Raw genomic sequence first — 26,851 nt, 5'->3', positions numbered from 1 at the left:
CTTGAATTATTTGTTTTTGTTGTAATATTTCAAAATAGACATCAGAACAGGAGACCCAAGGACTAAGTCTACTTTGTTCCTTTTTACTATGATCAGACTTTTAACGAATTCATCTTCCAAATACAGAGTATTAAAAATGAACAAAGGAAGGGCATTGAATATTTAATGAATGCCTATCATACAAGGCTTTATGCTAGCAATTTTTCAAGTTCCTGCTTGCCTAGTTTTGCATAGTTAATTAGATGCATTTAGAAGTCATTATCTGTTTTTATATGCTGTTGTTTACTACATGGAATTAGTCATTATTTTCCATTATTAACGAGACTTGGAAATTTGTCTTGCCAATTTGGGAGGACATCATTGGTGTTTTTACTCTTAAAACTTGATTGTGTAAAAACATGCCCGAAAGGTCTAATGCATCTCCAATGAGTAATGCCATGGTCATTTCAGAAAATGAAAATTGAAGTAATAACACATCGTATTCTATTACTACCGTTGCTCTACAGCCAGATTTTAATGATCCCAGCTCTGTAATCTTCCTGAGCATTTATAGAGCTCAGGAGGCGCACTCTCACTGCAGCTCCCGGCTAGGAGAAAAAGAGAATGTCTCTCTCTCGCACACAAGCGCAGTAGGGATATTGCTGTTCTGTGGTCAGTCTTGTCATTTGTATCACTTGCAGAGGGCAGTGCCTGGGGCTGGTCAAGTGTGAGATGAGACATTAAAAAGCATGTAAAAACATCCAATTTCCTCTATCTCATTGTGAAGAAACAGAAAAGAATCCAGTAATCAGTTACTCCACCGTCAGACAGCAAAATTATATTGACAATACCAACCACATTTTCACCCCAGAAACTCAACTGTATATATTCCTGGAGAAGGTGAAGAAAATAATGGAAAAGAAAGGAAAGATAACAATTAATAAGGTGCCAGAAAGCCCACCTGCTACACCTCTCGGTATACTGAGTGTGTGCCCACAATGCGTGAGTGTGGGAGACAGGAGCCCGTTCTCTCTGCTTGACTCAGTTCCTCCCTGCCTCTCCTGTGTGAGAGTCAAACACCTTAAACAGACTCCTGGCATTAGGATGCTGAAGATGATTCTCTTACCACATGGCCCTGACACACAAGCCAACTCTTTCATCTGGGGCTCAACTGAAGGAAAAGCCACTGTTCCAAAGCTGCGGGGGGAGCTGGCAGAGCTGGGTTCAGCTGCAAGATGCTGCAGTGGCCTCCAATTTGGCAACAACCTAAAGGAATCTGGGAAATAAATTTAATTTTAACAACTAGCTTTTCCTTTCATACTGATGAAAACTGAGCCCTCACTTAAAATATAACCCAACCATCGCCAGTTTTGAACAGGTCCAAGATGAGCAAACCCCACGTGCTAAGGGTGTGAGATGCTATGAAGATAAACACCACAGGAAGGACATCAACTCTTCTAAAGGATGGGTGGACTGATAGTCAAAATCAGGAGTTACAGCCAGAGGTGATGACACATGCCTGTAAACCCATCACAGGTGGATGAGGCAGTGTGAGCCTGCCTTGGATACGTAGTGAGACTCATTCCCCAAACAAAATAAACAAAGCAAAACAAAATATCAGGAGTTCCATTCATTCAGGAAACAGCAATGGAGAAGAAAACTCCAAGAAAGGAATCAAATGTACTTCCTAAAAACAGAAGCAAAGGTGTTGGCGGCCCTATAATCCGAATACCCTCTTCTTGTTTTAAATATTCTGGGTAGCATGGTGGCAAATCGAAGGGGCTTTGTTACTAATGAACAGTTGGTAGTGATTTCAGAGCAAGAGAACTAGTTTTAATATGTGCATTTTCTTTCTATTGCTCCTGATGTCAAGTTTGCCATTTAGAGGTTTTTTTTGTATCTGGAGCGCATCTCCTCTATCCATCCTTTTGGCCAACCAGATGTAAGGAAATGCCTGCTCAACTGGACGGCTCTGGATTTTGGCGATTTAATTCAAACACAAACGCATAAAAATACAAGGTTAAACACTTTGTTTCACAATTTAAATAATGTTGTCTTTAATTTTTTTCTTTTTATATTTCCCTACTGGTTTATGGGCATGCAGTCACCAGGGGACAGGTTATCACAGTTACTTCTCTGCGTGAGGCTCTGATGACTCAGGGTATCATACTGGGTGGCAGGTGTCTTCAACCTCTGAGCTGTCTCACTAGCCCTGCTGCTTTTCCCTCTCCATCTCAGCATTCAGCTTTCATCATCCCGAGAGAGAAGAGGGAGCAAGACTGAGGGTGTGAAGTGATATCTGAGGAGCTCTGCCGTTTTCAGGCATCCCTTAGTGGAGATGCAAAACAGAACAGGCACTCAGTAAATCAGTGGATATTTTCTAAAAATATGGACCACAAAGGAGCCATATGACCCAGAAATTCCACCCTAAGTATTTACTGATATCCATACAAACAGGCTGACATAACTATTTGTGGCAGCATTGTTCATAATTGTCCAAAGTTGGAAAAAGTAAATATTTTCAAACAAGTGACTAAAAGCTAAAGCATCCACATGGTAGAATAATATTCTGTAATAAAAAGGAACAAATTAATGGAACATGTGTGGATACAAATGACTCTCGAGTACATTATGTAACGTGAAAGAAGCAGACTCGAAAGATTGTTACTATTTACTGCTTTGGTGATATGGTCTTCTTGAAAATGCAAGGGTTGGCATGCAAACCAGTAACTGACAAAGGGTAGGGGATGGCTGTTAACTACAAAGCAAATTTAAACGTAGCAGCCCTATTCTATTTTCTGGTGGTGGTGCTGGCTGTATGCTATGTTTATTAAATTTATATAATGGTACACCAAAATTTAAAGAAAAAAGCAAATTATAAACACAATTTCAGTTGGACATGGTGCACACCTATAATCCCACCACTTAGAATGCTGAGGAAGGTGGATTTGAGTTTGAGGCCAGTATAGGCTACAAAGTTAGACCCTGTCTCAAAGTAAATTAATAAACTAATGAACAGCGCACAGAGCCACAAAAAGACTGGTTTAAAATGAGATGATTAGCTAAATCCCCTAGTAAAGGGATTTTAAGAGAAAGACTTAAGGGATCAGAAGCCCAGCACCAGTGACAAGAAGATTCCAAAGGAAAAATAAGGATGGATTTCTCTGAGAGGGTCTAAACCTCAGTGTATAGTCCTCACAGAAGCCCTTGGGGAAAAGGTATTTAAGAATCAGTTTCAAGTAATAAAAAATAAAATAAAATTATTTTTGTGCTGTGCATTGGTTTTTGGTGTATAAGCATCATGGAACAAATGCAGAGAGGTGGTGAGCAGAAGAAGCAGTGCAGAATTGCTTTGAACGGATCTTGACATTTTCTTCAGTAGCCCACATAGCCCTCCTATGTAAATATGATTGTAATAAAGATGGAATTCAGACATAAAATTAAAAGGTAAAAATAAGTTTTTAATGTCTTCCTCTATCTTCTGTGGATATTTATATGATTCACTGGTGGACAACTGGTCTACCCAATGTAAAAAAGACAAAGAGGGAGTAGGCTAGATCTGAGAAGCCAGTAGCCTCACCTGAGTGGTATGGACTAGTTAAACAAGTGACAACTTTTGCTAGCAGGGCAACATGGAGCTCAGCTAAGAATCCTTCCATCTACATGATGAAAAACAATGTGGCTAAGTGTGTGTGACAGCTTTCTCTAGAGCTGGTTTTAAATTCTGCAATCTTTTTAATTCTGACATCCAGTCCACTATAGTACATCCCCCTTCCCGCAAAATGCTGCTATTTCCAAAAAGGAAGAATACAAATCTAAATGCATAAAAAATATGCAACAAAACAGGGAAAATGGTGTATTGAGGGTACCTTATTCAAGTGGTAAAATAAAATCCTTTTTAAACAGGGTTCTGTTACTAATGAGTATAATTTTATATTTCAGAACTCGCTCCAGTGGGAAAAAAATAATTGAGTCTCTTTCTCTCACCTCCAGTAACAAAAATGTCACATCAGTACCAAGGAAACCAGAAGCACGAGCACTGTGTCACATTTGCTGATGCTTCACTGGGTTGAGTCTGCTTTGTTTCTAAGGTCTGAACTCCAGCCTGTGCCCGCTCAATTAATGATGTCATCAAATCTCCACTCCTGATGTCATGCATTCATTGCTGCACACAAACCTCCCTCCAAAACAGTTTTTTGCCTCTAGGGAATGAAGAGAGGTAGATCCCATCACATGAAGGAAAAGATCAAGGTTACAGAAAGACAGCTCTGCCCTGTGGATACGAACCTTCTTACCTTCAGTTTGCCATACTTGAGGAAATCAAGAATGCTCGAGCTGCAGGAAATGGGGGCAGTGAGAGACTCAGCCCATCTAAAAACCAATACGGATCCTTTCCATATGACAGAGTACTGGAAACGACAGCACATCGCTTTAAAAGGTTTGTAATACGTTCATTGACCAAGTGAATCATTGTTGATCAATACAAATACTTCTTTGTGGGCTTTTATACATGTTTCTTACTTTCTAGAAACCTGTAAGAACAAAGCACGATGGAAGAATTTAATGTGTACCAGTAAAATAACAGCATTGTCTTTCCAGAATTGCCTGATGTTTATCCTTCAGTGAGCACAGAAAATTCAACCTGTGCGTTACTTATGAAGATACATGCTGGGGGCCTGTGGAGATAGCACAATTGTAGTGAGGGCTGCGGGCTGTGTTCCTGCTGCCCAGCTCCCGGACGCCTGGCTAGCTTATGCCCCAAAATAACAACACACAAACTGTATTTATTTAAACACTGCCTGGCCCATTAGTTTCAGCCTCTTATTAGCTAATTCTCACATTTTGCTTTAACCCATATTTAGTAATGTGTGTAGCACCACGAGGGGTGGCTTACCAGGAAGATTCTAGCCTGCATCCGTCTCGGAGAGGAGAGTCATGGCGACTGCCTATCGCGACTGCCTGAAGCATCTGCCTCATTCCCAGCATCCTGTTCTGTCTATTCCACCCACCTCTGTTCTGACCTATTGGGCCAAGCAGTTTCTTTATTAATTAACCAATGAAAGTCCTCCATCACACAGTCAGTACAGTGTTTATAGTGTAAGCTTGAGGTCTTAAGTTTGAATCTCCCACCACCTATATAAAAGCTGTGTATGGCTGTATATAACTGTAAACCTAGCCCTGTGTAGGAGGAACACTAAGGCTTACTGGCCATCTAGTCTAACCAAAGAGGCAAGCTTCATGAAGGTATCTGTTTCAAAGAATAACGTGGAGAGACTGTTAGTCTGCAGGCCTTCTCAGGCACATACACAGCACACAAACTTCTACACACAAAGAGAAACACACCCACACACACACATAACAACAACAGTATTTCTCCACATTTCTTTTGTCTCTTTCTAACGCCACATTTTTTAAAATAAAATTTTATTAATACCTTGAGAATTTCATACCATGTATTTTGATCCTTCACCCCCCCTTACCCAACACTCCTCAGATGGATCTTCCTGATGGATCTTCCTGTTCCCATGCACCCATATTCATGCTTTCTCTCTCTCTCTTTCTCTCTCTCTCTCTCTCTCTCTCTCTCTCTCTCTCTCTCTCTCTCTCATGAGATATATATATATCTCCCAAAGCTCTGGGGCATGGTAAAACTACCATATCTTAAGAGTTATATCTTAGGAGAAAGGTGACTCTCCCTTTTCTAGCAACCACCAGATGCCAATAGCTCCTCAACTATGGAGACATAACTAAAAAAAGAAAGGCCTTTTTAAAACCTTACAAAAACCTATCACTGTGAAAGCTTCTTAAACCTATACATACATAACTCACATTTCTGTTAGGAATTCACAGGCGGCATTCCATTGAATAAGGCAGTAATTTGAAGTGACAGATGATATTGATAAGACAAATCACCTCTGGTGGATGACAGGGAGGAGCTGACACTGAGGTCCAGAGATGTTTCTTTATTTATCTGTCTGTCTCCTCACAGTAGAATGCGACTACCATAGATGGCATCCTTGTCTGTCTCCTTCACTATCCTGTATCTCCAGGGTCTGTTGCTTGTCAACTGAAGTTCTTGGTGGGGGTGGGGAGGGAAGGCCACATCTGAGTGAAACATCCCAAACCTCACTGACTTAGAACTTCTGCGACTGTGGGAAGCTAGAATGTTACAGGTTGGGGTCTAACTGGATTTAGCCTCCTAAATTGCCATTTATTACCAATTTCTATAGATAATAACATCCTTCTGGTGAGGCCTAACATCCTTGTGACTATTAGGTAAATCTTTTTCTGATACACAAATAAGACACCTAGCCTCCACCACCACAAAGGCTAAGAATGCCATCAGAAAACAGCTGAGGCATGGATTTCCCACTGCCCAGTCACCTACCTAGCTGATGCTTCCATGGTGAATTTCAGAAGTGTCTTGTTAACAATTTTCTCTCTTCTGTTACTAGAAAAACTTTCATGAGACTGTTAGTACTGGGGAACACAGAATTTGGGATATCTTGAATCTGTGTTCCAGGGCCATGGTCACTCATATTTGGCACCAGAATAAACTATCTCATGTTCACATTGAGCAGGGAAAGAGAGAGAGAGAGAGAGAGAGAGAGAGAGAGAGAGAGAGAGAGAGATGAGAAAGAGATGAAATAGAGAGGTGTTACAGCAACACAGTAAGTGGTCTTTGTGAGTAGAAATAATAAATTGATCATTAAGGTCAACAGAAATATGGATTTTAATAGCTATATGCTTTTTTAAAAACAAAAAAGGTTAAGACGTTTATCATAATAACCAAAAGAAAGGTATGTTATGCCGTGTCATTGCGGATGGAACATACTCACCTTTGAGATACCCCACCCATGGTCTTTAAGACACTGATAACAGCTATCTCTACCCATAATTGTAAGCCTCATGACTCTTTTTAAGTATTGATAGTTTTAAATATAAAACCTCGTTGCATTTTGACAGGAGGCCACCATGAAATGTGTGTGAATTACACATGCAAACAGACCTGAATTGACAGCAGATACAGAGAAGATGGGAAGAGGGCAAGAAGAGAATTCATGCCGGTTGATCATTCAGTACTTTGGGGAAGCACTCTGCTGGAAGACTTTTAATGTTCTTTTTAGTATTCAATCATAGAAGTGTCTGAAGAGGATGTTGTGATTTGGATAATAATTTTCTCAAACACATTTACATCCCTAATTTCTTTTTGAGTTGAGTCAATCAACATGCCATTTGCAATGCACCTGGAGGCAACTTGTGGAAGATTTCTTTTTTCTTCCTTTACTTTCTTTGCAGAAAGTAAGAACTACTCAACATCATTTTCACTTGAACTGCCTGTAAATACCTCCCCAAATCCCCAAGCTCTACAGAGGAAGAACAAAGGGAAAAGCCATCTTTTTCCAGCCTGTGCTTTGAGTTCCCTGTATTCTACAGGCTGGAGAACAGAATGGGGGAACAGTCAGCTCTCGGGATCTCTCTGGGATGGAGAGAAGAGACTGTTTTCATGTGTGCAGCTGCAAGGAGCCCCAGCAGCCATGCTTCAGTGACACGGCCTAATAGATGTCCCCCTGGCCATTCACTCATGTGGAGACTGAAAAAAAAAGGAGCAATGCATTTACTCTTTAGTGACTGGTTAGGCATTTAGTCGTCAACTTCTCCTGCTGGGTTATATTTCTTCTGCTTCCTGGCGCACTCTGGGATCCCAGACCTTCCTCTCAGTTCTCATGACATGACGTCATATTCAAAGACTTTGTGAAGTTCAAACTGGATTTGGAGGGAATTCTTGAGGGAGAAAAGGAAGTTAGGTCTTGGGAAGGGGGCGGGGTAAAAAAAAAACAAACAAACTACCTTATTCATTTTATTTCATGCATTTTTATGGATTCTAACACGACACCACAGACTGGATACATTTTAAGAAAACAACTTTGTTTTAACTTAGGGTTTTAGATGTTTGTGGTGGTGACCTTTAATTGCCAACTTAAAGTAGAATCACCCATGGGAAGAGAGTGTCATTGAGGGACTGCTAGATGAGGCTGGCCCATGAGCATGACTGCAGGGAATAGCCTTAACTTAGCAGATGGGGAAAGACCCAGTTTGAAAATGGGCTTGGTGCCCTGGACTAGATAGAGAAAGCTAGCTGGGCACTAAGCACACGTGCATGCATTTCTCTCTGTTCTTGATTGTGGGTGTGACTGACTGTTCAAAGTTCCTTCTTACTTGACATCTCTATAATGGTGAACAGTATCCTGGAAGTGTGAAGCAAAATAAACCCTTTCCCTCCTAAGTGGCTTCTGTTGGAGTATTTTACCACAGAAACAGAAATGAAACAAGGAAAAGGTTAGGAGGCCACTTCTAGTTAGAGCCTTCATGCTACAGGGTCCAGAGGCAGTGTAGGGTACGACACTATACTAACCATGCACGTTCGCCAGTTCCTCTCAGTTTTCAATCATAACAACCTAACCTGATACTTAATGGCCTGAAAAGGCCTATCTCCAAACAGAGTTAAGTTTCTTACCCAATGGGAATTTTTGAAGGAAACACAGCCATGCCAAAGCTGTTGTGTTATTCCTTATCACTCCTACTTCCACCCAAGTATCTGGTGATGTGACCACTGCCCACGTTTCTGTCTCGGACACAGACGTGAATTCTGAGGTCCCCTCATTCTAGGGTGATTCTTCATTCTAAGGCTGAACTCTTCATTTCCTCACTGCTCTGCCCTGACTCGTGCCCATTCTGCCCCTGGCTCTCAGCCTATTCCAATCTTGTCCATACTTAACAAGCAATCGCAAATCAATAACATATTAGCCTTTTGCTTCTGACTCCCACCTAAGTAAAACAAGCTGAGCCTTCAATTAATTATCCGCACTATCCGAGAAAGCCCGGGATCTAAGTTCTTGAGATGGCAGGTGATGACCTGGAGATGCGAGCCTGGGAAATAACTAAATGAGAGTGGTTCCACCCTTCCCTGGTGGGGAGAGAGGAAGAAAGAGAGGAAGGATGCTCTGAAATGCAGCCCCCTCCGTGTAAACAGCCAGTGGCAATACCTTGTGATGTGCAGCCAAAGACCAAGAATAGAGAGACTACCAGCCAGGGAGCCAGCTCGGTGGGTAAAAGGACTTGCTGTGAAAGCCTGAGCCCACGGGAAGGTGAAAGGAGAGAGCAAACTCTACAGAGTTGTCGTCTGGTCACCATGCGTGTGCCATGGTGCATGCACATGTCTCCCACACAGGTACACCACACTCCAACACACACTCCATTCTCAAATTCTATTGGTTCTAACTTCAGGCTAGCACTGTTTTATGATATGAGTGTTGTTTGTTGTGTTGAGTACTCTATAGGACCCTGGTAACTTAAACAAACACTAATCTAAGTGTTTCTCTGAAGAACTGTGTGCATGTGGATAATGTCTACAACTTTAACTATAGGAGTCACTTCATCTATAGTCACTTTGTCTATAGGAGGTTGACTTTCATACCGTAGATGGGCCTTCACCAATTAGGCAAAGGCACTCCTAGCGTTCAGGGTTTCTTAGAGAAGAAATTCAGTTATAACCATGTAGTATTAATATCTGATTGAGTTCTTAGCATATACATAGATATGCACACACATGCATATCCATATAATAAGTAATTATACACATAGAACAAACTCATTCAACCAATCTTCATGATTCACAGATTCCATATTCTCTAATTTGTCTACTTACTAAATTTACCCATAACACCAAAATCAACACAGTGCCTTTTGGCAGTTTGTGGCCAAGAGAAAGCTTGAAGCTACCCTCTCTCCTCTCCCACTCCCTAAGAGAAAGAGAAGCCAGGAACAATCAAGTTCCCCTTTTCAGTCATTGGCTGCAGACTTTCTGGAGATGTATGTGCCCATGAAGCTTCTATTCTGTGTTGGTTCTAGCAGTGGCTTTAGAAGCCCAAACAGTGTCTTCTGAGGAAAAACGCAATGACATAAAGATAGTAGTGAGCAAACAAAATTTAGGAGCCCTGAACTGACTAATAGATATGAAGACGACAGTCAAAAGAGGACCAGGCCCTTACCTCTGAGAGCTTTCCCTGTGCTCCTAGCCAAGGGCCTGGTGTGTAGCCGGTGCTATAGGTACACGAGACAAGACGTGACGCACCTGTAGCATAAGAAGGGACAGGGCATCACCCATTTCTAGTTCTTCTTGATGCATTTCTAAACACATCTGTTAGGAAGTATTCATGAAAGAGTTTTGAAAACGTTTTTATGTTTCCTTGAAAGACAGTTCCTTTTCTAGAATAACGTGAAAAGTTTAAATCATTGGCCATTTCCCAGAAACTGGGAGATACTATTCTAATAGTAAGTTGGGGAAATTTTATGTTCGCTCTAAACAACTTCAAGAAAACAAAATGTAAAATGTCAAATTGGGATTCTCCCAGTTTGTTCTTTCTCTATTCTCACCTCTTTTCTACCTCTGTCTCTGACTGTCTCTCCCTCTCAATTTCTCTTTCTCCTTATAAATAAATGGATGCACATATACATACAACTACACCTCCTATTAAAAAACAATTCTATACTCACAGCAAAATTCTAATGTAATTAAATACATTTCAGGATGCCAGAAAGACCTAAACTATACTTTTGCTTTCTGGTTGTTTTTTTTTGAGCAAAAATTTTTATTCATTTCTTGCACTTGAAGTACTCTTCAATGACATCCTTGGCCTGAGATTCTTTGCCATAATCCTTAACCACCACACAACCAACTACTTTCCGTGGCTTTCCCTCTCGATCAGTTTTACAGAGGCCTACCCATTCCCCGAGTTTCTTGTTGTCATCAACCTTAATTAGGTTGATTTGGTGCTCAGCACAAAGGGCCTCCACCAACTTGACATACATAGGCTCATCACAGTTGGATGCAAACACACAGAGATGGGTTTGGCGCTTGTCTAAGGCTTTGGCAGCTTCGCGGATGCCACGTGCGAGGCCCTCGTGGATGAGGGCGGTCTTCAGCACCTCTTGAAGAGCAGCGTTGACGTCCATTACACCTCCAGCAGCAATGCCTTCCTCGGCCATGGCGGTGGATTACGGGTGAGGGCGAATCTTGAACGCACCCGTGGCTCCGCCTCCGCGCAACTCGGAGGCAGCAGGGGAAAAGCTGCTTTCCTGGTTTTGGATTTTATTTTATTTTATTGTTTTATTTTTTGAGACATGATCCTGCCATATTGTATGCACTGGCCTCAAACTTGCAAGCTTCCTGTCTCGGCCTCCTAGATAGCTGGAATTACAAGCACGCACTACTGTAAATTATTGCTGTAAGTATATTCCCACAGATCATCCATCAAATAAGGAAAAATACTTATATGTAAAATATATAAAAGGATATTTGTAGAGCTAAAGTTTAGAAAGGTACCTGCCTTCTGGAAGAATTATTCCAGTCTTACACAGCTTCTAGACCATGAAATACTTGATGCTTTCTTAAACTTCTGTGAATACAGTTTGGTACAGCCAGAAAAGGCTGGGTTACTCCACCAGGCGCTTGAAGAATTGCTCAATCTGAGGGAGTAGTCGCTATCGCTCCAGGATCAGAATTGGGCTCCTTGGCACAGCTCTCAGCTCTTTCAAGCTCACCTCAACCTGTCTCTCCAGCTGTGTTTCCTGCTCCTCCCGCTGAGAGCCGCTTCAGTGGAACCGCCCGGATTAGTCACGCTTTCCCAGTGCAATGACCCTGCTCTGACTTGCTGGATTAGCTTTCCACTTCCTGTTGCTTCTGCTAGGCCTGTCGCTGGCCCCTGTGGCAAACACTTATTCTACAGGAAGCAGCTCACATGGACTGTGGAGAAATCCCCAATCCTCTTGCCCAACGCGAATGAATCAAACTAAGTCTTGTGTTCAGAAAGTTCTCGCACATTCGATCTGGTAGAGCTTTATCCACACTCTTGCCAATGGGCAGTGTGTGAGCTACCTAAAGACAGGGACTACATCCTATCTACACCAAGTTCTCAAGCCATGATTATGTAACGCTTCCTTTCTAAATTTTTACTTATCTATTTATTTATTTTTATGTGGATGGGTGTTTTGTCTTCATGTATGTGCCTAATGTGGTGCACAGTGCCAGTAAAAGGCACTGGATCCACCAGCCCTGGAGTTTCAGATGGTTGTGAGCTGCCATGTGGGTGCTGAGAGTCAAACCTGGGTCTTGGAAGAGCAGTCAATGCTCTTAACTACTGAGCGGTCTCTCCCGCCCTTTACCTTTTTGTCTGAGGATTACCAATGCATCTTTGGACAGATGCAGATACTAGAATTATTTGTGCTTCTAATGTGACTTAAGAGCATTTAAAGCAAACAAAAGAGATGTCTCCCAAAAGGGATTAGACATTGTAGAGTTAGCAACAACAACAAAATGGAAAGCTGGATAAAATCAGATGTTGCTGTAAGCATAGGAACTTAAATATGCTAAATGGTTGGGTTTTTTTTTTTTCAGAATAGGAGCTCTACATAAAAGCTTTTCTTGAGAACTGGAGATGAAAATTACTTCCTAGATTTGAGGAGGTACAAGAGAGTGATACCATTGTGGGAGAATAGAAAAAACGTAATACAAATTGTGATCTCTCTTGACAAAATGTGGCTCTGTGGGAGGAACTGACTGACAATTCTATGACTGGGAGGTTCACCATGAGATGGAGTTCACCATGAGATGGAGTTCGCCATGAGATGGAGGAGTTCACCATGAGATGGAATTCACCATGAGATGGAGTTCACCATGAGATGGAGTTCACCATGAGATGGAGTTCACCATGAGATGGAGGAGTTCACCATGAGATGGAGTTCACCATGAGATGGAGGAGTTCACCATGAGATGGAGTTCACCATGAGATGGAGTTCACCATGAGATGGAGTTCACCATGAGATGGAGGAGTTCACCATGAGATGGAATTCACCATGAGATGGAGTTCACCATGAGATGGAGTTCACCATGAGATGGAGTTCACCATGAGATGGAGGAGTTCACCATGAGATGGAGTTCACCATGAGATGGAGGAGTTCACCATGAGATGGAATTCACCATGAGATGGAGTTCACCATGAGATGGAGTTCACCATGAGATGGAGTTCACCATGAGATGGAGTTCACCATGAGATGGAGTTCACCATGAGATGGAGTTCACCATGAGATGGAGTCCACCATGAGATGGAGTTCACCATGAGATGGAGTTCACCATGAGATGGAGTTCACCATGAGATGGAGTAAGGCAGGAGATACAGCAGACAGGAAACATGGTCCCTCAGCTGTCTGCAGAAGACTGCACTCAGAGAACAAGCCAGGCAAGTAGCCAACAGGCATCAGGAGGTTCCAGAGGCAGGCATGGGGTGACAAACTCAGGCTATATATAGTCACAGGTAGAGATCCAGAAGACTGACAAGAAGTACCAAACAAGTTATCAGAACACAAATTCAGGGCTCAGTGGTTCTATCCTCAACACCATTTTTTTAAACAGCCTAAAAAGTTGGGGGTGTTGTTTTGTTTTTTAAATATAAGAGCATAAAGTTTGGAATGCAAACACGCAATGGGATAATGGGATATTTATTTATTAGGGCTCAAAGCTAAGCATGGTCACCACCAAAAGGCACAGTGCCAGCGTGAACTGGCAAGAGAAGTGAAAAGAGGTTTGTGCCACCGGAGCCCGTGGCTGGGCTCCCGGAAATGTCAGCCAGAGCTAAGAGTCAAGTGAGAGTGAAAGTAGCCAGCCAGAAGGATGGAGTTAAGTGTCAAAGGCAGAGAGCAGAAAGCTCACAGAGAAGGCTGGGCACTCCCGCACACGCCATTGAGTATCCGAATTGTGCAAATGTCATAAAGGTGACGGTGACTCATAATGGGGACCGAAAGGAAGAAAGAGGATCAGAGCATACCGATGACATGGATGTCCTGCAGGGTTTTCCTACAGAGGGACAAAGGCAGAAACACTTCAGAGAAAAACTGATTCATGGTTGAGCAGCTCTGACATTGCACCTCAGATACGGCGAGAGAACGGAAGGGCGATGAAACAGGGACCACTGTGACAGGACTTTTAAGTAGGAAAGGAGCCGAGGGTATCACCACGTGGTTTACTGCAGCAGTACTCTATGCCCCAGAAAATATGTTGGTCCTAGTTAAACACTCTAAGTATTTTCTGGTTCTCCTTATCAAAAGCCCTAGGGTCCGCAAGGCTGACATTCTTGACTTTAAGAAATGAGGCAAGTGCCAACGCCACTCATCCATAAGTATAGGAAGGACCCAGCAAAAGGGGTGTGAGGACAGGAAGCAGGGTGCCTGACTGCGGGAGGCAGGTGAAGTCACTTCTCCAGAAGGAAGCTGAAATTATGAAGAAAACCGTGCTGTGCTCAGACGTGAAGAAGAGATCCCTGCTCATGAAGCCAGGGGAGGTTAGGGAAGACTTCACCACCAGATGGATGCTTCATCTCCTCCCTGGGAAGACAATAAAATCCTCAAGTTGGTCAGGCAGTGGGTGCCTTTAATGCCAGCACTTGGGAGGCAGAGGCAGGGGGAATCTCTGTGAGTTTGAGCCCAGTCTGGTGTACAAGAGCTAGTTCCAGGATAGGCTCCAAAGCCACAAAGAAACCCTGTCTTAAAAACAAAACAACAACAACAACAAAATTCTCAAGTTGGCTTCACTTATTTGGTAGCAGTTTGTCTGTTGGAAGGGAATAAACCAGATCCATCAATAAAAGTTCCCTTGGGAAATATGAGCTCTGTGCTTTAAAAAGAAACAATAAATTTCTTTTGGGGTTTTATTCCATTAAGCAAATTTGACTCTTTGATCAATTTTCTATACAGCATATTTCATCTTTTTGTCTATTTTTATCTGTAATGTAACTGATAATTACTTCTATTGAGATTGATTCTTTCCAACTTAAATATTGCTCTGAAGCTATGATTATTCTATTGGATTTCTTCAGAACACCCTATTTTTCCAATTACAGCTTCTGAAGCTGTGATTTTTCTCTGGTAGCTCTCACTTCTAACAAGCCTGCTTCCTCCAGTCAAATGTAACATACCTAGATTCCATCAAAGGATCCGATTCTGACATGGGTTTTATGTTCCTGAGAAACTATAATAGTCAAGACTGAGTTTTTGTGGTATTCTGTTCTGTTTCTACTAACTCTGGTTTTCTCTAATCCTTTCCAATGTGTTTCTTCTATATGTTTTAATCTGTGTGTATGATGTGTGTTTATGTTCATACGTGTGTACATATGTGTGGGTGCACATGTGAAGGCTGAAGTCCAACACCAAATCTCTTCTTTATTGTTCTCCATATTAAAAATCCTTAGATTTGTTTTATGTGTGAGTGCTTTGCTTGCATGTATGGCTTGTGCATGTCTCTCTAGAGGGGCTGAGGAGATGGCTCTCTAGGTAAAGGTACTTTCCCCACAGAAGCCATGTGGTAAAGAAAGAGAAGTGTCTCTGCAAGCTTTCCTCTGGCCTCCACATGTGTGCCTCCCACGTGTGCCTAGCACATGTGCCTCGCATGTGTGCCTCGCACGTGTGCCTTCCCATACGAGTAATAAATAAATGTAAAATGAAAGAAAGAAAAAAGAAAGAAAGGAGAGAGGGAAGAATGAAAGGAAGGAGGGAAGGAAGAAGAAAGGGAAAGAATTATTTCTACAAAGCACTGTTATTGTTGTATTGTGGAATGCAAAGCATGTTTAGCATATCTCATATATAATTTATATAATAAGTACATCAGACTACATTTTACATGAAAATGGAAATATACATATGTAATAAACACACAGAGAGAGAAATTTTGCAGAAAGAAATATAGAGAGATAATCCAGAAACACAAGAACAATGATTGTTTATATGAACATACACAGGGAGGTCTTTCTGAACAGAGATTTTTATCTACTTTTCTGTTTTATCCCATATTTAAAATGAAATCAGTATGAAAACTTGAACTACAAAATTGAATCATGAATCTGACAAATCTAATGAATGACCGACCATATGGTAAAAACATGCATTTTGATTTAATTCTAACTCAGTTCCCCAGGAAGCTAAGAGCAATTCCCTCAGATGTCTCACAAGTAGTGAATTCAAATCTTTGCTTCTGTTATTTTGTGAACTCTGTGCTAATCATTTATGTTCTTTGTGGAAAAGCAGAGGATCTTGGGGTCCTTCAGGGATGGGCATTTCAGGTGAGGAAAGACCAAGCCAAAACCAAAATTCTCACAATGCAAGAAAAACCTATCCCAAGGGTTCCCCCCAAAATGAATGAATATCAAAGTGACTTGGTGAAGATTTAACTGATACCCACAGGAGAAAAAATTTTCACCTGTCCAAAAGATAAAGGCTATCTCAGTGTTGATCTTCCAGACAATAAACAAAACCCACGGCCATTACACAGAGTCGTGTGTCACAAGTCTATATTCCAGCACTCTGGAGTTGGGGTGGGGTGGGGGTTGGGATAGGGCTGGGGTGGAGGTTTTGAGTTCCTACTTAGCAAGGCTGTTTCTCAGTAAACAAAAATGAAAGCAAGCAAACAATGCCCCCAGCAATCAACAATCAAACAAGTACTACTGGGAATGTTCATTCTCTCTCCCTCCCTCCCTCATTCTCTCCCTCCCTCCCTCCCCCCTTTCTCTCTCTCTCTCTCTCTCTCTCACACACACACACACACACACATACACACACATACACACACACACACACAAACAAAGAAAGAAAAATAGGCCAAGCCTCAATACAATATTATATGCTTTCTGGAGCCTTCCCATTCCAGTTCAAAGAAGGATGAACGTGCCTAGGAAGGAATTCTGAGGCTTTCTGCTTTGTCTGGGCTGCAAGAACACCTGACCTGACAGGAGAGTAGTTTTCCTGGTGGAGAGGGAGAGAACAAACCGGGAATTCTGTTCATCTTGGAATGGTCCCCAGGAAAGCATCCCTCGTTTCTTACCAACTGGTACCTATGAAACCTGAACTAACTCTAAGAAATTTCTGCAATTTTGCTATTTCAAAATTAGAATTCGTCTATATTTTAAAGGGGTAAAGGGTGAAAGTTACTTAAGGGAACTATTGTGTGACTTCTTCATATAGATTTCCCTACATAGAAAAGTAGATAAAATCTCTGTTCAGAAAGACCTCCCTGTGTATGTTCATATAAACATTGTTCTTGTGTTTCTGGATTATCTCTCTATATTTCTTTCTGCAAAATTTCTCTCTGTGTGTGTTTATTATATATGTATATTTCCATTTTCATGTAAAATGTAGTCTGATGTACTTATTATATAAATTATATATGAGATATGCTAAACATGCTTTGCACTCCACAATACAACAATAACAGTGCTTTGTAGAAATAATTCTTTCCCTTTCTTCCTCCTTCCTTCCTTCCTTTCATTCTTCCCTCTCTCCTTTCTTTCTTTTTTCTTTCTTTCATTTTACATTTATTTATTACTCGTATGGGAAGGCACACATGCGAGGCACACGTGGGAGGCACACGTGGGAGGCACACATGTGGAGGCCAGAGGAAAGCTTGCAGAGACACTTCTCTCTCTTTATTTAGCTCTCTTTAGAAATAGTAGTAGCCCTGATAGTCTAGGCATTTCTTTCCAAGACATTTTTATTATCACTGCCATTTTCATGCCATGACCCTCCCTTGAACTTTGCTTGTATAGATTTTCAATGTGTTGCATAATATAATACCTAAGTGTGGGGGATTAACTGCGATATTCTTCTGATTTTGATAGGGACAATTGTGTAACTAGCACTTTGCTTTTGGTAAAATGTGGATTCCTTCTTTCTTAATCTAGCAGCAATAGATCTGGACACTCTTCTAATGGTTTATCCTTTTTGGTCTTTTCTCACTAGAACTTTTTCCATTACACACGCGCACGCGCACACACACACACCTTGTGGTTATCTTGATAGTTGTTGGTCAGCTACTCCTATTCAAGCTTTAAAAGTTGATTTGAAAGTACATATAGGACCTGTGTATATCAAATTGCCAAAATGGAAAAATTCTTGGATGGTCTGAAATATTGCAGAGTCTTTATTAGACCAGGAATATTTTTCAGTTCACAAATTGCCCTAACAGGACTTCCAAATCTTTTTAAAATTACTTCTTTAATTCTATACAAAAACTGTTGACTGAATTACAAATTAGAAAAAGTAATCATGCATACAAATTATTTCACCTTCTATTTATTTAAATGAAGAATTAAAACAATCATACTTAACTTTTGGACAAAGAATAAAACATATTAGAGATTGATGGAATGACAGGTGCTATCAAGTTCAATTATTATATTTTACATATAGTCAACACATGACTACATAAATACCATGACCAAAAAATCTGGAAGAGAGAGACAGAGATAATTTGATTCTAGTTCACAAAACTACTTGGACAAATTCAACCCCTAATACATTAAAAAGAAGTAGTTGATCATACGGATGTGCTTCTGCCTCTTTAGGGGACACAGAATAAAGTAATCTATCCTGGGATAGATAGCCGATGCCTGCCACCTTAGATAGTACTAAATCATGGATGTAATCTTTCCTCCTGAAAATACATATCTATAATAAAACTTAAAACGGGAAAAGAATGATGTTGATAGTAAAGCTAAGAGTAAAACAGAATTATAAGATGATAATAAAGTCATTTGAAATACATGCATTGCTTCTTTCTAGGCTACTTAAGACAGTCACAGAGTATCCAGGCTTCCTTTGCATGTGTTATCTCTTGAAGGCCTGTTGGAGGTTCTTGCAGAGAGCACAGCCACCTGCACACCCTTGACTAAAGAATGGTCCCCCTCACTGCAAGTGTGTCATCCCCTCCCCTCGCATGCACAGCTTTGCACAAGGAGACACTGGAGCAGAGTGATGAAGTGGACATACACCTACATACACCTACAAACACCTAGCCTCCCACAGCCCCCAGACCAAATCAACCCTAGGAATCAATGTGGTAGCAAGCGTCACAGAAACATTGTCCGCACTTCCCCTGCTTTTCTGTTTCCTTCCATCTACTGCTTCTCTCTGTATCTGCCTGCCTGTCTGTCTCCCTGTCCATCTCTCTTTCTCTCTATCCCCCTCTTTCTTTCTCTTATTTCTTCCCTCCATGCCTCTTTTCCTCCCTTCTACCTCACCCCATATTGCATATGTACACACACACACACATATATATGTGTATATATATATATATATGTACACCTTGAAAAGCATTTAATTAATTCCTTTCTAAATTCATTTTAATTTTGTTTATTACTTATTATTTTGATATAGAGCCTTGCTATGTAGACCAAACTGATCTTGAGTTTGTGATCTTCTTGCTTCAGCCTCCTGAGTTCTTTCTAGGATTAAAGCCATGTGTCAACATCCCCAGTGGGATTTTATCTTTAACGGCAAATTTAACAAGAATAGGCTATTTGGGAAAATTGTCTTCAAGCTTTACCTGTACAACATACTTTCAAATCAATAGAACATATTGGTCTTATATAAAATTTTTTAAAACATAGAAACCTCTTTACTTTTTAATCATAATGTCCTCTTGTCCTCTGGTTTGACAAATGCAAATACTAGAAATTCTGGAAATGAAGGCAATATCCAGCAATAGTGTAAGAGCCAGTGTGGTGTTTTGTGGGTATCTAAATGTTTCTTTGAGAAAGCTCCCCTACATAGGGTACTTTGAGAATAACTGGCCAGGCTAGGATTGACATTAACCCTTCCAAATCTTTATGACATGGTCTTCACTGTGATTATTGCTTGATGAATGGGTTTGTGTCCTACACTAAGCTAGAGGTCAGCTGGTCAGCAAGTCTACCATCACTTTGTGGGGTAAGGTTGGACAATTCCAGCCTTTGTCTCATCGTGAGTCATAGATACATCTCATACAACCAAAACCACAAGCCACCATCTTTGAAGGCCTGCCTGGATTCTGTAAATGGGGTTGCTCTGCCTAACTGCATCAGCTACTTTCCGTGGAGAGATTTATTTAGAAGAACCATCCCGTCTCACCCCTTCATAGCTAAAATGTCATAGTTCATCTTCCAGATGACTTGTTTCCTGCTCTTTGCTTTTAGTACCCAGAACAGGAGTCTTCTCTCCTGATCTGGACAAAGTATAACCAGAGTCTTTTGAGGCTGACAGATGGACACGCTCAGACAATCAACAGACATTCAAATGCAATTCTAGATTTGAAGGTAAGGTGTGGAAGAATGATACAAAATGACAGTTTCCTCCTCTTTGTCCTTCTTTACCTGAGAACCTGGGATCTTAGGCTGACGACTTGACCTCTTCAGCTTTCTGCGTCCTAAACCCTTTTTCTTCCTCTATAGATTTCCAATGCGCTGTGCAATTGGGCAAAACTGCAAACTGGTGAGAGACACAGACTCGTGAGAGGCAGGTTTGACAAGTGGGAACTGAAAGTGTGGGAGTCAAGCTGAGGAGACCCGGGGTAGCCCTCTAGTTCTAGAGAAAGTCACTGATAACGGCAATAACTAAGACAGGGAATAAACAAGGCTTTCAAGATAGTAAGGGCAGACAAGCGTATTGGATAGGTTCATTTCCATTCTAAAATTCCCTTTTCCCAAAGGATGAAGCACCATACTTCTGGCTTAAAATTTGCAAAAAAAAAAAAAAAAAAAAAAAAAAAAAAAAAAAGGCAAAGTAAAACTTCAGAAATAAAGACAAATATCTATTTTTTGTCTAATTCCTTTGTTAGCAATCTCCTGTTGCTCCAAAAATGAGAGGCAGAGCAAAGGGTCAATTCCCTCTATCTATACATAGAATATTCTTTTCTGTACGAACCAGATGGAACTCATTTCTGTGTTCTGTGCTAATGGATTTCTCCTTCCTTTTCCCAGGGAAAGGCTTCAGGAAGACAAATGGGGAGGAGTGAGGGAGGGAAGAGGAGCTGCCTGGCCAGTGAGGCCAGTCACAGTTCCTGGCAATCAATGAGGTAATGAGCGTAACAGGCTGCCAATCTTATGTATAAGATCCTCTTCTATCTGAATCGCTGAAGGAGTGTGTCTGATGTGTTTTCTCCATACACTATCATACAGTTAGAGACCTGCTGGGCGGGGGAGAGGGGCAGGCAGAACATGTTCAAATCTTCTCTGACATTCTTAAAAGCTCAAAGATCCTCTGCTCTGGGAGTTGAGAAATTGTTGTTTTAAACAAAAGTTTCATCTAATAGAAATGTCACTTAAATAAATCATAGACTATGGCAAGAAGGTGGTAACTACAAAACACATCAAAAGAGCTTCACCTAAGGATCAGATACGCAGCTTTTAGGAGAAGTAAATAAAAGCACAATTAACCCCCATGAGGAAAGCATCTCTTTCTGTAGTTTGGCTTTGATTGACCCACATAAGAACCAGCAACCCAGGACTATGACAGGAAGCATGTGACTGTTTCCGGTTGCTGCTTACATGTAAGAGCCAGAACTTTAGATCATAATGGCCTAAGTGGAGAAAGTCCCCACACCTTCTCAATAGGGGAGAACAGGGTCTTATTTCTTCTACTTGAAGCTGTAAGGGAGGAGAAAAAGAAATAAAATTGTTGTTTTTAAACATGAAAAAGAGGCTCTATCATAGTTTTGATTTGGGATGAATCCCCCAAAAAAGACAAGATAATCTAAAATAATGATGGTGATAAAGGAGGAGGAGAAGGAGGAAGAGGAGGAGAAGGAAGAGGAGGAGGAGAAGGAAGAGGAGAAGGAGGAGGAGGAGGAGGAGGAGGAGGAAGAGGAGGAAGAGGAGGAGGAGGAAAGAAAGGAAGTGGGAGAACCAATCAGAAAATGACCTTTGACCCACTACACCTTAAAACCCAAGATCATACTCAAAATGACGTCAGCTGATAAGAGATTGCCAAAGCAGTGATGAAGGAGGGAGGTGCCCTCAGTGGGACGGTACCTCAGTGGCATAAGGAGTCAAATCAGGGTGTGGGTGCAGGGAAGGGGAGTGGTGAAGGAACAAGCTCTACCAGAATTCCTGGCACACGTCCATCCATAGATTACGACACCAAGGTGTTCGTTCCTGTACCAACAGAAGACAGTCAAAGTTCCTCAGAGTTAGAAGTCTCAGTCTTCCCTTAAGACTACATGCAGACCAAGCAATTTGCATACTATTTTGAATATTATTTATAAATATTCTAAATAGTGCTTTCATTCATGTAACATTTACTGAGTCTAGAACTCAAAAAAAAAAAAAGACTAATACTAGACTTGGTACATTCTGACCAATGTCATTCAAATTTGGCTCAGCACTTTCTATTTCGACCCCCACATCTCTGAGGCTAGTTCTGTCCTTTGAAATGGCAGTAATAAACCCACTTGCATGGTATTGCAATAATCAAAGACTGTAATGTGTTTTAAATGCCTACAGCCATACCCACATTAAATATATTTTATAATATTAACATTACCATTATTAAACTAATATAAGAGTGACTATTATATAGATGTTCAACAGATGTAAATCATTAGAGCCATATGTTAGGTGCCATCACAAATGTGCAAACACCAGACTAACTAAAAATTACAAATATTCTTATCCCCAAGTGGATCACAATATTATGAAGAAATGAATAGTAAGATCATGTAAAATTGGTTCAAAAGCTTGCAAGTTTAAAAAAAAAGCAAAAAAGCTTGCAAGTTTAAAAATTCCTCTATAGGACATTTCACAGATTTTTGTTGAAATATACAAACTTCCTAAAGTTGAACTTGACCTAGCATTCACACATACACACACACACACACACACACACACACACACACACACACACAATGAAACCCAATGAAATCGTGTCATATAAAAATTAGAAAAAGTTTTCATTTTCAGCAAACATCCCCCGCGAAGGACAGGAGAGGAACTGCATGCGATGTGCACATCAGGCTAGCTGGCACTGGAGCCAGAACCACCCACAAGCTCACTGTAGTAGAGCTGGAAGTATAATGCGCGCCCCCACATCCAGCTTTAGGGGGACTCTAAGGATTGAACTCACGTCCATCTGTTTGTGCAGCCATCTCCTGAGCTTCCCTATGCACCAATTCTTCTGTGAAATCCCTACCACTGATGAGGTCATCTATGCTTGAGATTTGATATATACCTATCGTGTGTGTGTGTGTGTGTGTGTGTGTGTGTGTGTGTGTGTGTGTGTACATGTGCATATATGTATTTGAGCAGAGCTGAAAGCTTGCTACTTGTGAAAACACTTCCTCAGTCCTTATTTTTCAGACTAAACTGACCACTAACAGCCAGAGGTGATGTGGCTACTACCTGACATCTGTTAGGCATGTTGGACATCTGCTCCATTCATGAGAACGGCCTAACTGTTCTCCATCTTTTACAGCTAGGGAAACTAAAGCAAAGTTTTCAGCTATTTACCTAAAGCCATGTGACTGTAATAGGCAAAATTCAACTTCAAGTCAGAGAATCTGGCTATAGTGCCAGAAGTCTTAACTTTATTTTGCTTTTACTGCTTGACTATCTAAGGAGTACCCAGTAAGGGTGCTGGAGAAATGGCTCAGTGGTTAAAAACACTGGCTGCTCTTGCTGGGAATCCAAGTTAAGTTCCTAGCACCCACAGGGTGACTCCAGTTTCAGGGGAGATGATGCCCTCTTCTGGCCTCTGCAGGTATGCACATATGTGCTGCACATTCATAAGAGTCAGACAAAACTGGCCAGAAGAATTCTTGTCCACTGTGATCACAGCACTCAAAAGCCACTGCAGAGGCAAGTCAGCCTTTTTACTGCTCCTAGTTTCCCTTAGTAATTAAGTCACAGTCTTGGGAGATGTCGCAAGTGCTAGATTGGCATTTGGAAAGGTAATGGACTTGCTCTTTGGTTGGAAGAGCTACTGTCTGTGGACAAATTGGGAGTATTTTTATTTTCTAAAAGTCCTTTATGATAGTGGAAGAAGAAAAACTCTCCATTCTTGGTGGACTCAATTTAGAACAAATACAGTGTTTCTGTGGTCACCTTGCTCCTCAAAATACGAGTGAGATCGCATGGGTACTATTCACACCTGGTAGGCTGTCCAGGGCCCTCCTCCATGGCTGCTCAACAGGAAAGTGATGCCTCTGGCTTCCACTGAGCTGGATTGCCTGGGTCCTCACATCACTCTGCCCGACACATCAGCTCAGAAAGCTATTTCAATCCTCTTTTACAATGGCCATATAATTCATTGTGTGCCCATTGTCTCTTCTGCCAAGTAAAACTTATATGCGCTGGAAATGAGCCAATGAGATGGCTGTGTGTCCTTTCAGGGAAGGTCAGGGTGCAGTCTGGTGCGCTTCTGGGAACAGCTGGCTTTCCTGGGTGTGGACCTTTGACTGTCTTTCTCTCCTCTAGGCCACTTTACAGCTCTCAAGAGAGTGTAGAAAGCAGAAAGAAAACAAAGAGTTCTTGTCCAGAGCAACACAACGGAATTTTGCCAGTAAAAACATAATTCATTTCCAACTTGTGGAAACACTGAAAATAAACATAAAATGTTACCACATCACATCAGTTAGCAAATTAATTCATTTAAGCATTCTTGACTTCACGGCTGTTTTTCAAATTCTCACTTGAAATGTCTGAATATTGTATGAATTCCTGTGTTCGTTAATGAGCTGCATAAAATATTTGACATAAGTTTATTTTGTTTGCATTAAAAACACATTGTTAACTTAAAAATTACTGTAAGATCTTGAACATTTGCAAAGTGGTGGATATTTATATTATAGAATCACAAAGGGCTTTTGTCAAGGAAGGGTCTGAATAGACCAGGTTGGCCTTCAACTTGTAATCCTCCTGTTTCAGTATGGGATCACAGGAATGTGCAACCACACATGTTCTCACACACACACACACACACACACACACACACACAGACATATGTTTGTGCATGTTGATAATCTTTAATTATGTGCACGTGTGAGTGTCTGTGTGGAAGTAAGTGGACACAAATGCAGGTGTTCGCAGAGCTCAGAGACGTCGGATACCCTGGAGCTGGAGTTACAACCCGATATGATGCTAAGAACCAAACTTGGATCTTCTGAAAAAGCAGTACATGCTCTCAGTCACTGAGCCATTTATCCAGCCCCAAGATTTTAAATCGGGTATTAAATAATCTCCTTAGATAACCATTTGTGTATTCTTACCAGTTCAAGCTTGACCTTAACCTCTAACCATATTGTTGTGTTCTAAATTCTCTTGTTTCTTTGCTCTCCCCCAGAAAGATAGATTAGATAGATGATAGATAGATAGATAGATAGATAGATAGATAGATAGATGATAGATAGATAGATAGATAGATAGATAGATAGATGATAGATACATAGATACATAGATAAATACATAGATAGATACATAGATAGATAGATACATAGATAGACAGACAGACAGATAGATAGATAGATAGATAGATAGATAGATAGATAGATAGATAGATAGATAGATGATAGAATGATAGCTGGCTAGATGGGTAGGTGAATAGATAGATAGATAGATAGATAGATAGATAGATAGATAGATGATAGAATGATAGCTGGCTAGATGGGTAAATGGATAGAAGATAGATAGATGATAGATAGATAGATAGATAGATAGATAGATAGATAGATAGATAGATAGATAGATGATAGATAAAATGTAGACATATACACAAATATGTTTGTATTTGTGTATATATCTTGCCCACTTCTCCATAGAGACTTAAAAAATTATCTTCTAAATATTCTCCAAAATAAAACTAAATCCCAAAATTAATGATCCAGGCCTCTAATCCCATAATCCTAGGTACTTGGAAGGCTGAGACAGATAATCACAAGTTCAAGATCAGCCTATGGTAGAGAGTGAGACTTTGTCTCAAAGAGAAACAGAGAGAGAGATAGAGGAAGGTTCCTCCCTAAAATGAATAAAAGAATTTAATGTCATCTTTGTTTCTCTTGGGTCTTGATGAGAGAACTGTGAAAGGAGAATAAACAAGTGCATCAACATGGTTTCTATTGGTAACTTAGGCTCAGAAATAAGCTATCTGCTTATACCCAACTACTTAGGGAATTTGACTCATTATTAGAGATAATGTAAATTTTTTGTCAACCATGAGATTTAGACTTTAACTAGAAAATTCAAATTAAGCATTAAAATTAAGTTGTTTCAGCCTCATTAAATTTTTGTGAGAACACGTCTATCAAATTAAATATTGTAACTGTAATGGTACCTGTATCAGTTATAAATTGGTTCTTTGGTAGTGAGAAACTGGTGGTAGGTGCCTGGCACAGGAAGATCTGACGTTGAAAGTCCACCTGAGCTGTGTACTGAGTTCTAGGGCAGTCTGGGATACATAGTGGGAGTCTTATTTCCATAATAAAAAACAAAACCACAAAGCAAACAAGCATCATATAAAAAGTATCTCTGGGGGGGGGGTGTTTTTCTTGGAATGAAAATGTTCATAAATGTGGTTAGTAAAAGGATTTGTAACTTCAACTGGAATTTACCATAAACAGTCAGTGAAAACGATAATGCTACAACAGTGCTGGAGCGGGGCTGTTGAATGAAGAGAAACTTTCCAATTTGTCTTAAATATGGTCTCCTTAGAAAAGCAAAACACGTTTTCAGGCTAATGGAGAAAATACAAATAGTGCTGAAAGGTTTTGCAGGAACTTCTAGAAATTCTCAAAGGTTTTAGGAAATATGTGGAAGGGTAAGATGGGGCGTGTTCTGGGAGGTATGGCTACAAACAATGCAGAAGAAATATTGGGAATGCACAGCTAATTGAAATTAATTCAATGAAGGTGAAGGATGGAAAATGAGAATTGTCTGTGCAATGCATGGCTCTATCTGGCTTGTCCTCTTACTTTTAGCTTCAGTGAAGACGGCTTTGACCAGGCACATTCAAAGAGGGTCTCAGTACA

At 40.8% G+C, this 26,851-nt stretch overlaps 1 protein-coding gene across 1 annotated transcript; it reads right to left on the bottom strand.

Moving 5' to 3' along the window:
- Positions 1-10,635: 10,635 nt before the first annotated feature.
- Positions 10,636-11,028, bottom strand: LOC119821475 (40S ribosomal protein S12-like). The gene has a single exon (XM_038340521.1). It carries the CDS (start codon positions 11,026-11,028, stop codon positions 10,636-10,638), a length of 393 nt encoding a protein of 130 aa, XP_038196449.1.
- Between the last annotated feature and the right edge of the window lie 15,823 nt (positions 11,029-26,851).

The sequence above is a fragment of the Arvicola amphibius genome, chromosome 8 (genome assembly GCF_903992535.2).
Source record: "Arvicola amphibius chromosome 8, mArvAmp1.2, whole genome shotgun sequence".
Classification (NCBI taxonomy): domain Eukaryota; kingdom Metazoa; phylum Chordata; class Mammalia; order Rodentia; family Cricetidae; genus Arvicola; species Arvicola amphibius.
This window is presented reverse-complemented; position numbering and strand designations above follow the sequence as displayed.